The sequence below is a fragment of the Panthera tigris genome, chromosome B3 (genome assembly GCF_018350195.1).
Source record: "Panthera tigris isolate Pti1 chromosome B3, P.tigris_Pti1_mat1.1, whole genome shotgun sequence".
In the NCBI taxonomy this organism is placed as follows: Eukaryota; Metazoa; Chordata; class Mammalia; order Carnivora; family Felidae; genus Panthera; species Panthera tigris.
The window spans coordinates 64,038,466-64,052,552 of NC_056665.1; the positions used below are offsets into that span (position 1 = coordinate 64,038,466).

General features: G+C 47.1%; 1 protein-coding gene across 3 annotated transcripts in view; it reads left to right on the forward strand.

The window, feature by feature from the left end:
• Positions 1-4,513: 4,513 nt before the first annotated feature.
• Positions 4,514-14,087, forward strand: part of RASGRP1 (RAS guanyl releasing protein 1) — an 83,008-nt gene continuing 73,434 nt past the window's right edge. The window contains exons 1-4 of one of the 3 annotated variants that reach the window (XM_042989180.1): positions 4,514-4,621; positions 4,727-4,875; positions 5,297-5,445; positions 12,309-12,493. In XM_042989180.1, the coding sequence (XP_042845114.1) occupies positions 5,384-5,445; positions 12,309-12,493 (247 nt within the window). In that variant the 5' untranslated portion in view covers positions 4,514-4,621; positions 4,727-4,875; positions 5,297-5,383. Of the gene's footprint in view, positions 4,622-4,726; positions 4,876-5,296; positions 5,446-7,617; positions 7,872-9,966; positions 10,150-12,308; positions 12,494-14,087 lie in introns of those variants that run through there. The other 2 variants (XM_042989182.1, XM_042989181.1) reach the window with 2 other exon arrangements.

A 14,087-nucleotide genomic window follows, 5' to 3' on the forward strand; every position in this document is an offset into this window, starting at 1 on the left:
GGTCAAGAGGCCAAATTTGAAGACATGATGCAATTCTCAATTTGTTACTGACTCACCTTGCAGCCTAAGACAAGTCTGTTATCTCTGTGCCTTGGGAAGGACTCTGGTGAGTAATAAACAAATAAAAACGGAAAGTCCTCTATGAACTAAGAGGCACCTCCTATCTACAGAAGTCCCAGGAAAAATTCGGGAAGATTTGGGATTCCCCACCCCTCAGCCCTGAAAGTCTAGAACTTCCCTGTGCTAGACAGTCCCCAGTCATGAAGACTCAGTCTAGCATGTTTCCAGAGGACTCCCACAACCCTAAATTTCCCCCAGCAAACCAGTGCATATTTAAACATTTTTTTTTATTTTAGAGAGAGGGAGCATTTGGGGGAGGAGCAGAGGGAGAGGGAAAGAGAAAGAGAGAGAGAGAGAGAGAGAGAGAGAGAGAGAGAGAGAGAGAGAATCTCAAGCAGGCTCCATGCTTAGTGCAGAGTCCAATGCCAGGCTTGATCCCACAACTCTGGGATCATTACCTGAGCCATAATCAAGAGTCAGATCCTTAACCGACTGAGCCACCCAGGTGCCCCACAATGACTTAGATTTGTAAGAGGACTTTCTAAACAACTGTCAACATCAATTATATATAATTGTCCAGGTCCATCCTGAGTCCAACCCAGATTCCTCACCCCCTCCCCACACAAATACAAACTTCTGACATCAAAGCAATAACACTACAGCGGGATCACACCTGCCTGGGCCAAATTAAGATCCAGCATGTGCTAACCTTCCTCAGTGAGCAAAGCCTCACTTCTGGGGTACTTGAAAAATCACAAATAATGGGCACTGACTGGATTTATCACAACATATGGCAATGCTTTTAACCAATTAATTTAAAATCAATTAAGCAGAACACTCAGTTGACTATTGACAGTGAGGTCTCTATCCATACTTATGAAGCCACAATGCAGACTTCTCCATCCAGCTGCACACTTTGCTCAGAGTTCAAAGTATCCTCAGTTTGATACAAAGCAAAAAAAAAAAAAAAAAAGGGGGGTGGGGGTGGGGGGAGGAGTAATATGAAACAAAAAGACAGCTTTCTTTCACAGTAAATTTTGGCTATCATTTGGCTGGACACTGAGATCAGTTGCTAATTAGACATGGAGGCAGATCAGTCTTGGTCAATATTTGCAGCAAATTTAAGCTTTGAGCTTTGTTTTTTAATCAATGCATTTCTAATTGTCATGTTGGTTGCTCTCTTGGGTGTGACTTTGTTATTCGTGAAACGCAAACTCTGTACTCAGGGAACACAGTTACCCACAAGGTTGAAGATACACCCTTCTTAGTGGGGCCGACAGAGCCTCATGTCCTACTTCCAAAACCAGAGGAACACAGAAGACGGATGATTCCAGCTCACTCTATACTTTCCTAAGCCTGCTCTCTGCCCAGAAGAGTTTCACTCCTGTTCCTATGACAAAGAATTAGACTGAATAAAAAGACACTTACACCCCACGTGGGGTGGGGGAGACTGGGTTTTGGCACAGAGCAGTGGGATGGGGGTGAGAACCCCACCTACTGCTTGTAAGTTGTGTGTGAAATAAGTTACTTCAGTACTTCTTAAATATGAATAACGTATGACCCATTTTAAAGGGAAAATTGTTTTTTCTAGATTCTTAACTATATGTCTACAGATGACCCCCATTTGAGAAACACTCACCCCTTAGGGGCGCCTGGGTGGCTCAGTCAGTTGAGAAACACTCACCCCTATTAATGTACAGTGATTTTCCCCACTGCACACATGCAAGTGCATCTATTAATATTCAGGAGTTTTCATTTCAATCCTATACTTATCACAGTGCTTTTTTGAGTGTGTATTAAACAGTTTTTGTACCCAGAAAACCACATCCTTTGACTGGTCCAGGCCATTTGAATCTTTCTATGAACTGTTTTTTTCCAGCTTTTACCCATGTGTCTTTGTACAGGTTAAATTATTAAGCAGTAACGATGCTGACATGGTGCCAGGTACACAATAGGAGTTTTAAAAATAGTGGTTGCATTCCAAAACTAGCTGTAGCATTTAGATTATTGCCATTCTGTTTGCAATGCCAGCCATTTGAGAGGGAGCCCGGTGTTGGAGTTTAATTAACTCCGGTCCTTTTTCAACAGTTCCTTTCAAGCACCCAAAGGCAGACTTGAGGAGCGGTGTTAATTGAATCACGTCTAAAGTGGAGGGGATTTAAAGAGCTCATGGGGGGACTCATCAAGGTGTGAAGCCTCTCAGATTCTGTCAAGGCAACAAGATTAAGTCAGACTTGAGAACCTTATTTATCCATTGGCAGGGGGTGGGGAGAATCAGAGTAATTTCCTGAGTGTCCTACTTAGTTCAGCAAAGCACTTGTTCTTCCTCCTCCTTACTTCCACATCCTCCTTTTCTCTGAAGGACTCTCCCCTCCCCTCCCCTTCCCTTCCCTGGCCCTTCACCTTCTCTCTCTGTTTGGCTCACTATTCACCTTAACCTTTGCATAGTAGCTTAGACCTCACTTCCTCTAAGAAGCTGGTTCCCCATGAATAAACAGCTAGGGTACTATCCCTTTGGGTGTCATCGCATAGCACTTACTAGGTTCTGGAAGCATTCACTTTGTATGCCCACAACTTGGCACCGACTCATCCCTCAGCGGTTGCTACGTGCTAGGTCTCGGCCATGTCATATCATCACCAGCAAAGTTCCATGAGGTAGGCCTTGTTTGTATCCATTTTCACAGACATGAAAATGGAGGTCTAGAGAAGTTAACTTGCTCAGGGTCACATTACCGGGAGGCATGAGGGCTGAAATGCGTGAAAAATATACTCTTTGACTTTATATATATATATATAACTTGAACAAAGCAGATTCACTGGCAACTCACCTTTGCTGGTCCCAGCCTCTGGTTTTTTAAAGCCACTCAGGCCGGAATCAGAAGGTAAGCTCTATGTCAGAATGATTCAAAATAGGATTTATTTATTGAATAGATGCTTGTGCATAATACAAAAATAAAAGCTACAAAAGAGGAAACAATGAAAATTAAGATTCCGCCCCCCCCAACTCAGAGCCAGCTAGATGCCTTTTCCAGAAGTAACTATGAAGATCTATTGTTATCACGAGAGGTAGATCTAGAACTATATTTTATAAATGATGAATCCAGCCTAGTAATGGATCGATGCAGTGGGTCCAGAGCAGCATTCATTTTTTAAGGTCATTAAAAAGATATATTTGAATGAGCACTGGGTGTTGTATGGAAACCAATTTGACAATAAATTTCATATATTAAAAAAAAAGATATATCTGAAAGGATTATGTTTCACACAGCTTGTGTGTTGGTTTTACACATAGTGTAAATGTACATCGGAGCCACAGAGTGTAAAATGTAACTTTACAGTTCTCATCACAAGGTAATGTTCCAAGCAGTCTGCAAGCCACTCACCTGGTAGACCGAGAAGTTGGAAATTATGAAAGCCACTCCCACACAGAACCTCCATCCTTACCTCCCATGAGTCACTTTGGAACCCAGAAACCTGAATGACCCTAATGAAACAAGTCAGATCCATTTCTTCTCTGTTCAAAGCCCTTCAGGGGCGCCCGTCTGAGGAGGGCAACAGCTATAAGGCAGCATGTATTTCTCTTTGTTTGTTGTGTTAGCATCCTAATAAAAAATATATCCCAAATCAAAAATATGGGCTGCGTAATATAAATAAATATGGCTTTGTGGGGAAGGGGCTCTGGGAAGAGACTTCACAGAGATCGGCAGCATCCTTCAAAGCGGCTGAAATTAAGAATGGATATTCACAACTAGGGTCTGTATATGAGATGAGCCATTTTAAAAACAGGACATTCATCCAATTCCCCTGGAAGAATTCTGGGCGTACCTGAAGGAGAACACTGCCCAGAACAGCTGGCCCATAGACAGAGAGGCTCCCAGGGAGGCAGGACTCTGCATCCATGAGAGGATGCCGAGGACCAAGAAATGAGCAGGGGTCCCACACAAGCCCCCAGTCTATAGGCACGAAGCAAGAGGGGCTGCTTCTCATGTGGGCAATTCCTGCAGCCTTGGTCCAAGGTGAGCGGCAGCAGGAACGCAGTGTCCGGTGTGCTGCTGCACGGGACAGCAGCACCATAACAAAATAATGAGGCCAATTCTCTGTGCCTCAGAAACAGGAGCAGCACTCAGCAGGAGAGTAAAGTGTGATGCTGCATCGGCTCCTTCCCTTCCCTCTCCATCCCTCTTCGCTCTTCTCTGGAGCTGTGGCAGCTTTGTCCTCTCAGTTGCATGTGGGGCCTCCACTGGGACACCTCATGGTGTCCCCAGCAGCACAGGGGTAACCAGACTCTGAAGGGGCAGCTCCTGGAAGTCAGAGTGTAAAATCGTGGTGCATTTGTTCATTTGTTGACTTGGTTACTGTCTGTCTGTTGGATTAGTGAGCTTGCATGAACAGGGATCTCATCTGTCTCGTTCTCTACCAAATTCTCAAGGCCACGGACAGCATCTGACACAAAGTTGACAAGCAGTGAATATATCTTAAACGGATGAATGTTCAGCAACAGAGAAAGTGGGAGCTGTGGTGGCCATAGGTTCTCCAAGGACAACTAGGCAGATTGCGAATGGTTTGTACCCCTCTGTACCTGGGAGGTAGCTGTGTATATCCCCTCTAGGGTGACTTGACAGTTTGCCATGCATATGGTGTAGCTGTGCCTTTGTGTGTTTACCAGGTGAAAAGAGACGGCAGGCGGAAGGAAGTTCACAAGCAAAAGCACCAAGGCTTGTAAGAACACAGGGCACAGCATTACCAGGAGTGACGGAGGTGCCGCCTAAGAGGTCAGGTGCCCGGGAAGGCATGGCTAGAGGCTAGGCTGGACGGGTAAGGTCCGGTTGTGGAGACACATACCATTAACAAGTTTGCACTTTATTCTGTAGCCAACTCGGGATCCCTTAGTGGTTTGGAAGCAGACTAATGATGTGATCAGGTAACTCTGAAAGCAATATGAAAGAAGGATCAGAGAAAAGGAGGTTCTGTAAGTAGGGAAGCCAATTATGAGTCTATGACGCATGTCCAGATTCAGAGATAATGGGGGCTGAGATCAACGTGTCGCCATGGAGATGGCCTCTGGGACAATGAAAAGAGGTGACCAGTTGGAAATGTGAGTGTGTATGTTAGATATCAATGTCGAATATTCAGACCGAAAGTCACATGGGTCCTGTTGAAGTCATGGAAGAAAATAAAAACACCTAATTTGAGTAATGTATCATTTAGAAAATCTGATGAAAACTGGTGTTTTTAGTTTCAGAGGCTTTGCACATACCCACCAAAAAAGCCAAGTAAAGGTCCATGGACATCAGTTAAGAACACCTGATTGAACAGAGGAAGAATGACGGAGCCCCAACCTCTCTCAACGACTACAGTTGGTATTGGCTACAGCCCATCCGAGAGGTAGGAGAAGACAGGACCAGAGAAATGGAGAACTTTTTCTTGAGGTCAGAGGTGCCTCACACAACACCAGGGAGACTAACCACATAGCAGAAGATGAATAAAGAGATAGAGCTCACTTCTAATTTTTTACATGTTTAGAAAAGATAAATTGTTTAAGTAGAAATGACCAGAAAGCCTCATCAAAGAACTCAGGTGGGTTCAGACACAGTCGGGTGCAGGTGGAGTGCAGCACTCTCAGGAAGCCAGAGATAAAGACGCTTCCCAGGCAGAAGCAGGCCTCTTTCTTCAGTAAACTCAGCAAGACTTGCTTACCGACTGAATCACTAATAATTTCTATACTTGTATATGTAACGGACTCTGGTGTTCAGGTGTGTGCAACTGCCTACATGTGTGTATACACCAAATATATACACGATACACAGTATTGTGTGTATACACCAAATAGCATATTTATCTATATATGTGGATATGAACACATATTTACATATAATTTTTCATTTACATAAAGGTATGTTTATCCATTTAGCATATATACATATGCATATGCCATATAGTCTAGAAAACTGCCATAATTTAATATTTAATAAATATCCACATGCTCCTTTTATATACATGGCTTGGACTGAGGACACCTTGGCTGTGACCCAATGTTTATGATGATTCTCTGGAGAAATTTCTTTGTGGTCTTACTATTAAGAAGAGTTGATACTCGGGGCGCCTGCGTGGCTCGGTCGGTTACGCGTCCGACTTCGGCTCAGGTCATGATCTCACGGTCGGTGAGTTCGAGCCCCGCGTCGGGCTCTGGGCCGATGGCTCGGAGCCTGGAGCCTGCTTCCGATTCTGTGTCTCCCTCTCTCTCTGCTCCTCCCCCGTTCATGCTCTGTCTCTCTCTGTCTCAAAAATAAATAAACGTTAAAAAAAATTAAAAAAAAAAAAAAAAAAAAAGAAGAGTTGATACTCTCTTGAGTAATTTTTTTTTGTCTTGCACGTGACAGAAATTTTATTCTACACCAAGCTCCCTTTTGAACATGGCTACTAGAAATCTGGGAGACAAATTTTGGTCCCAGTTGTGACCAAGTGCATGGGGATCTACGTGGTGAGTTAAAAAAACAAAAAAACAAAAACACGACTTTCACTTCTGGCTCCATTTTATATGCCTTATTTTTCACTTTTCGTTTCACTCACTTCTTTCTGTAGGTTATGTGCCTTTGTAAGCTTTTCTTTTGGCATATAAACATGAAGAAATATAGAAATGACATCACAGAGGGAGACTTTAAGGTCCAGAACATTATGGCTGGGAAGAAACCTATTATTGTGGCTGGAGTTAAGGCATGTAACGATGATAATGGGTGTGTTATTAGGACAGCCCAGCAGCGATTACAGGGAGTGAGACAGATCTCAGCCCAGGTCCCAGTTCTCTCTGCCGTTTACCAGTCCTGTGGTGGGAGGCATCTTATTCACCATGTCCTCTAATCTTGAAAACAGTGACTTCTTGGGATTTGGGGGGATGGCTTAAACGAGGCAACGTATAGAAAGCACTTTAGCACAACGCATTCCATCAGTTAGCTACTGTTACCACCACTATCTTTTGGACAAGCAGAGCTAGGCCGCCATTCCTGGCTCGGACCGCTCTAAGAAAGTTCTCTCCACCGCCCCCCCTCCCCGCATCTCCCACACCCACAGTCGCCAGGCGGCCAGCCGTCTCCCGCCAAATACGGATCACACTTCTGGAGCGCACCTCCGCTCCCGCCGCCTCCCGCGGGAGTGCAGGGCGCCAATCTTCGGCCAAAGTCCCGCAAATTCCTACCAAGAAGGCCCAGGAGGAGCGGGCTAAGGCAGATCCACACCTGAGCGTTAGTTCCTTACCCCGCCCCGGCTGCCCTCTGACACGTACAAGGGGGCCTGCGAAGGGCCCCGGGGTCCTCCGCGAGGCCGGACTGGAATGCGGGGGCGGGGACCCCTGCGCGCCGCCGGGCTGGCACCTCCCCCGCGGTGCCCCCGGAGCTTCCCCAGCCCTCGGCTCCCCTTCAGACTTGACCCGGGGGCGGGGAGCGGCGGGCTGCGCCGCGGGGCGCTCGCGCTGGATGGGGGCGGGCTTCGGAGAGCAGCCCGAGAGCGCCACACATTTCCTACACCGATAGCATCAGCGCGTGTCAGGTGGTTGGTGCGGGCGAGAGAGTGCGCGCGCGCGTGAGGGCGAGAGGGCGCGCTCACAGAAACTTTGTGCCTGCGGGTGCGCCTCGGGCGGGCTCGCCGGCTGCGAGAGCGGCGTGTGGGCGGCCGGGGGCGGAGGGGCCCGGCAGGCGGCGGCGGCGGTGGCGATGCGCCGCGCCCCGCGGAGCCCGTCCCGCCGCGCTAGGTGAGGCGGCCGCGGGAGCGCCGGCCGCGGCCATGGGCACCCTGGGCAAGGCGAGAGAGGCTCCGAGGTGAGTAGGGGCCCGGGGCCTCGGCGGCGCCGTCTTCCTTCCTTGGGGCGGGCGACCCCGCGAGCCCTCTCAGGGGACGGGGGGAGGGGGTGAGTGGGGCGGGCGACATGGGTGCCTCCTTCTACGGGAAGTTGCTGACCCGGGGTCCGGGCGGCGGCAGGCCAGGGTCTCGGCTCAAGTCCGGGGAAGCGGGCGACCGGGCAAGAGGGGCGGGGAGCTGGGTCGTGCGCGCCACGAGCTCCGGAGTTGCACCGACGGCCCTCGCCACCCCGTCCCGGCTCCCCGGCGTCCGGCACCTGGGTCTCTCCCACTCGCGGACTTTCCGTACCACCCGCACCTGCTGCGGTCCCGGGGCTCCGGCAGCGCCACCTGCTGGCCTCTCCCGGCCCTGCGGATCCGGGGCAGGGCCGGGAAAGGCCAGCGGCCGTTTGCAGGGAGCGAGTGGCGGTCCCTGAAACATACAGCCTTCTGGGTGGAAACTATGCGCCCCTCCACCCCCACTGCGATTCTAGAGAGATGTGTTAGGAGCGTCTCGAAGATGAAGTTAGTGTGGTAGTGCAAAGTCTTTTGGCAGGGGAAAGAGGCCTGGGGGGGGGGGGGTGGGTTGCAGGCAACTTTGAGTGTGCCCCCTTAGAGCAGGGAGGGCCTGGGCACAGCACGTCAGTGCGCTCTTCCCAACTTCCTCCACGTGGACTCTAGTGTGGCCGGCTCGCAAAGACATGCCCGCGAGAGGCAGGAAGCTTTGCTCTGCTGGACTTTTTTGGAGCCGAAGGTTCTTGGCCCTTTCTGCACTCCGGCACCCTGACGGTGTTTGCCCCGGGGTGCAGCCCTGCACCTTCCCTAGATTGAGGGGAGGGGTGTCTGTAAGTTAAATTGAGTATACATTAGAGGGCTGAGGGAGAGGACAGGACTGGAAAGAATCCTAACCAGAAGCCAAGCAAAGCCATCTTCTGCTGCAGAGAAAGTTGTGGAAGTCTGTGTTCTCATTCCTCCGTTTCATCGCTTAACTCACTCTTCTTGGCTAGTTTTCCTAAAAAGTTCAACCTGAAAGTGTGTGCCCTCTGCTGAGGCACCTGTGCTGGAGAGGATTTCACCTGAGCCAGGTCAGAGTTTCCACCGCCTCCTTGCTTCCTGAGGCAAATTCCATGCAGCCTTGGCCACTCATAGTCTCAGAAAACCCCTTCAAGTTAATGTGTTTCTCTTTGGCCTTATTTTTTTATGTTTTAATTTACATGGGAACATTTGGCTCCAGTCCTTTAAAAATATGCCTTTGGAGACTTAGAGTATTCTTTCTATGATTTTTTAAATACTCTTAGATCTACCTATAATGAAACATTTTCTACATCCTTATCTGTAGGCCTTTCACCAGAAGACCGAGTGGTTTGAAGGTTTGTCAGGAAGCAGCAGTCAAGAGACTGAGCAGCCAAAGAGCCAAGTTTCCTACTTTATGGCGCAGATAACCCTATCTTCCCAGACCTCTCGGGATGCAGTGTGGTTTTTAGTAGCATCTCTTCTCCCTGGTGTTTTGGGCCCAAACTGTGCGTCTCTTTGGCCTCCATTCTCCCAGATTACATTTCTCACATTCCCTTCCCCCTACCCTAAATACTCCCTTCACACTCTTTTTCTTTCTGTGTGGATCTACCCTTAGTTCCCTCTTAGTTCTGATAAAAGCATCTGCCTCTAAGAATCACCTTGTGAGCCATAGTGGTTTCTCCTACGGCTGACATTAGGAAGCATTACCAGAATTAGAGCCAGCGCACTTTTCAGAGTCCTCAGTGGTCGATGCCACCAACCGAGAGAGAAAATGGAATGTTTCCTGGATCCCACAGTTGAGAGACAGAGATTAACACCTCGCAGCCCCAGGGGAAAGAGCCGTATATGGAGATAGGGCCTGTGGCCTGCGGTTGAGTCCAGTGGCCGCCTCTCTTTGGAAGGCCTAAGAGAAAAAGACTTCTCTTGAGAAGGACTTCATTTTCATCTTTCCTGCCTTTGCCTTGGTGGGGGGTCTTCATGGTGGAAAGGCAGCAACGGAGGCAGAAGTGTTTCCAACACTGGACAACGAGCACCAGGTTTAGAGAGTTGTCTGTACTTCTAGGAGGGGAAGGGAGCCTGGCCGGGGAACCAAGCGTGGGGTGGAGGAGGCCCAGCTTCTACCAGCCTCTGCTCCAGTGGCATTGCCTTTCTGAGCCTGGACCTCCACATATGTATATGAAAGTTTGGAACGTGACCATCAAGAGCCTGCCCAGCTCTGAAGACTGTTCAAGGGGCCCACAGGAGGGTATGAGGTGGAGACTTTATGTTATCAGCTATGCTTTTGGATGATTTTTGAGTCTTAAACTTTTCAGCCTCTCTGTGGCAGTCTCCTTCTAATTCTAATGTAGTGAAAGTTGTATGGTCCCAAGCACAGTAAATATTTATCAAATAAAGCCAGAGAGGCATCAGGTACAAATCCCAGATCTAGCACATATGAGCTGTACAGCCGTAGCTATGTCATTTAGCAGCTTTTAGATTCAGTTTCAACTTCATGTAATGGAGGTGATCTCTTTCTGGGGTGTAGGCTTTAAAAATCATTTAAACCTCCCAGTACGGTGCATGTGATATCATAGGTGCTAAGTTCATTATGGTCATTATTACTTTCTCTTGATTTCAGATACTGATCTGATCCTGGGGTTATCACAGGGCCTGGATAAAAATCAGTAATGGTCAGAAACTTAAGTCCTGTAACACCAACTTGATCTTTCAGAAATCACTTCCTTGGGTTAGTAGATTCTGAGTAGCCAGTTGTTGATGCAATTTCACTGGGCCCACCCCAGGCCAAAAGCAGAGTCCAGTGGTCACTGCCGGACCAGCGCCATGGAGCTAGTTTGAAACAGATCAGAGGGCATGGTCTTCCCTCCACTAGTCTGGCTGTGTACCGGGTGGCCCGTAGTTCAGTACACTCTCTTTTAGCAGAGAATCCATGTGTGCCCCCAGCATTTCATTTTGATCAAAGCATTTCAGCCCCTTCTGGGGGATGAGATTATATCTTACTGGAGCAGCTTCCCCCAACACTCCACCTGGAACTGGTTCTCTCTCTTCTGAGAACATCATGCTTCTTAGGCTTGACACCCACAGGACACTTAAGATTTATAGAGCTGTCTTTTCATGGTGTAGGTCTGATTCTCCAACTAGACTTTTGAATTAAGGAACTTCTAGTTTACCTTTCTACAACAGCAGCAATAACTAATGTAAGGAGTATGTCTTACAGTTTACAGAGTACCTCACATAGACTGTCTCACTCCAGTCCCCTTCCCCTCTGGCCTATCACAGTGTCTTACTAATAGAATAAGTACTTATTAACTAATGCCCTTATGTGTTTATCAAAATATATAGTGAGTGGCTAAAGTTATGGATTTGAGGTACAAATTTTTTTGTCTCCTCTTCGGTCGTAAACTCTGAAAGAACCAAAGCCACAGAATTAATTATATGTTCAAAGAAGTTAACCAGCAACGACACCCATCACTATTAAACCTGAAAAGATTATAGATATGCATCTGTGTGTTTAAATAGGAAAGAAAGTAAAATACTTCGTCATTTTGCAAACAACTTGACCTGTACTGATGAGGTCATGACCAAAGACAAAAGCTAATTGAGAGAGAACATAGGTGACCTATTGGATTCCTAAGCCATTTCCAGATCCAGACTTCTCCTTTTACATTCAATTCTGAAATAAAGCTCACATAAGCTCTGCTTTTTTTTTTTTTTTTTTTGAAATCAGTATTCCCCAATTAAGGACTTGATGGAATGATAATATTTAGTGGTAAAAACTGACATATAATGATTGCCAGTATTATCAACAATGGAAAACGGAATCTTCAAGATTTGTGAGAAAGGCAAGATTAGCTGAAAATCTGAACACCTCCACTGTAAATCCTCTCCCTTGCACATGGGTCCTTAGTCTTTGACTTCTCCCCTAAAGTTCAGAGGTGTTTTTGAGGCCACCTGACCTTCTGCAGCATCTCTGGTATTACTCAAGATGAATGAATTTAGTTGAAGATGAGACCAAATAAAACAATGCTTCAGACCCAAGTCAGTGGACTTCCAGCTAAAATATTGGTAGGAGCTAAGGACTACCTACGTGGCCTGGCCTCTGCCTCTCTGGTTCAGGAGCCAGAGCCAGCAAGCCAAAGCAATTCTAATCCCAGACTGAAGAGCCCTCGTTGCAGCCCTGAAATCTTACCTTATTATTTGCTTGGGAGATGTCTCTTTAACAGCCAACCAGTCCGTTTGGTGCGTTTGCCAAGTGGGAGGGGTATGTCTTCTATCAGCCCAACTCTCAGGATTAATTGTCTTATCTCTACTCCTTTCCTGCCCAATCTGCCTTCAGAGCTTGGAGCTGCCAGTCTGTCTGTCCCCTGGCTGCTTGGCTTGCACTCACTGCCTCCCCTCTTTCCCCAGGAAACCTTCTCATGGCTGCAGAGCTGCCACTAAAGCAAAACTAGAGGCAAAGTCAGCCAGCAGCCCCTTCCCTTCTCATCCCAGCCTGGCCCAGATCACCCAGTTCCGCATGATGGTGTCTCTGGGACATTTAGCCAAAGGAGCCAGCCTGGACGATCTCATCGACAGCTGCATTCAGTCTTTTGGTGAGTTTGCTAACTACCCACATGCATAAAAATCTATTACTTTGTTCTTCCTTAAAAAGTTGCTTTGTGGAATAGCAACCTAGATTGTATTTTGGCTTTAAAAATATCTTTTGAGCCTTTGAAATGTTGGAGACCGTGTGCAGTGCCTATGGCACATGACTGTGTGGGTGTAATAGGTCGTGATGAGAGGCGTGATTTCAAGTGAGAAAAGTTACGGAGGAGAGTTTGCATTTCCATTTCTCTTAGGATGGAGGTTGTTCCTGTGATGAGAAATCTCATAAAATGCTACTGTGCCTCTGGTGCTTTGACATTCTTCTGCCCTTGTGTTCGTAGGGCACACAAATACAAGGTTACGTGAGCAAACACTGTTATCAAACAGAAATTTGAAAGCCTTTGGATCATGTGGATGATAGAGTGTAATAATCCCCCTTACAAATGGAGGGTAGTTGTGAGGGACTAGGAAAGGACAGGATTTAAAGCCAGAATGTCTGTGACTGGAAGATACTGGTTAGGAAGTATTTGTGATTGGGGGTCAGGGATCTGGGCGGGGGGTAAGCAGACACACACATGGACCGTGACTTCTCTAGAATGCTGCCCTCTGTCATCACCATTCTCAGCCTGAAGGGTGCACGGTTTCATGCAGCTCACGAGCGGTTATCTGCAAAGATGCCCATTTTTTTAAAAAAATCTTATAAGCACTGTCTTTTTTTGGATTGTGATTTGTGAAATAGTGATTGAAAAATACTATATATTGGTTCCCCTCAAAAAAGGAATTATTAAAATCGATGGAAAATTCATAGATTTCCAGCATCACTGCTCCCCCCTCTGTGCCCCCTTTGAGCCCCTGCGTCTCCCACCAGGAAGCAGATGAGCACAGGTGGCTCAGCTCAGAAGTGCCTGCCCATCTCAGACCCTCGTGGAGCCTCCTGGGGGATGTAGGGGAGGCTCGACCCGATCCCAGGCAGCACAACACGCAAATCAGTTAGAATTCAGAACTAGGGATTCTTGGCTGGACATGTTTACCGTTGGGCCAGACCTTATTTATGGAATCGGGAAAGATTTGACATCTTAGGGATACTTGTTTAGTACACTTCAAGTACAAAATTGAGTAGTTCTTATGATTTCCACATTGGTTTAAAGCAGCAGTTCTCACATGTTGGTGCAGAATCACACGGAGGTTATCTTTTTTATGAACACAGATTGCTGGGCCCTGTCCCCAGAGTTTCTCCTCTGGTGGATCTGGGGTGGGGCGCAAGGATTTACATTTCTAACAAGTTCCCAGGTGATGCTGATGTAGCTGACCCACGTACTCACTTTGAGAACACTGCAATATTGTTGTAGGCTTTTTAACTTGGAAAAGAGGGAGCACTTTTATTATTACTAGGTGAGCCTCAAATTTTAATTAAATTTGTATGTATTTACACTCTAATTTTTCAGTTAAGAAAAATTAACTGAATGAATGGAATGAATGATTGTCTGTTTTAAAATAATCTTAGAAAATACACGAGCAAGGAGGTGAACCTAGAAGTCAGGAGACTAGCGGGCAGGTGGCTATGAGGAGCCATTGTTCTTCCTGGGTCTTACTTTCAACTGG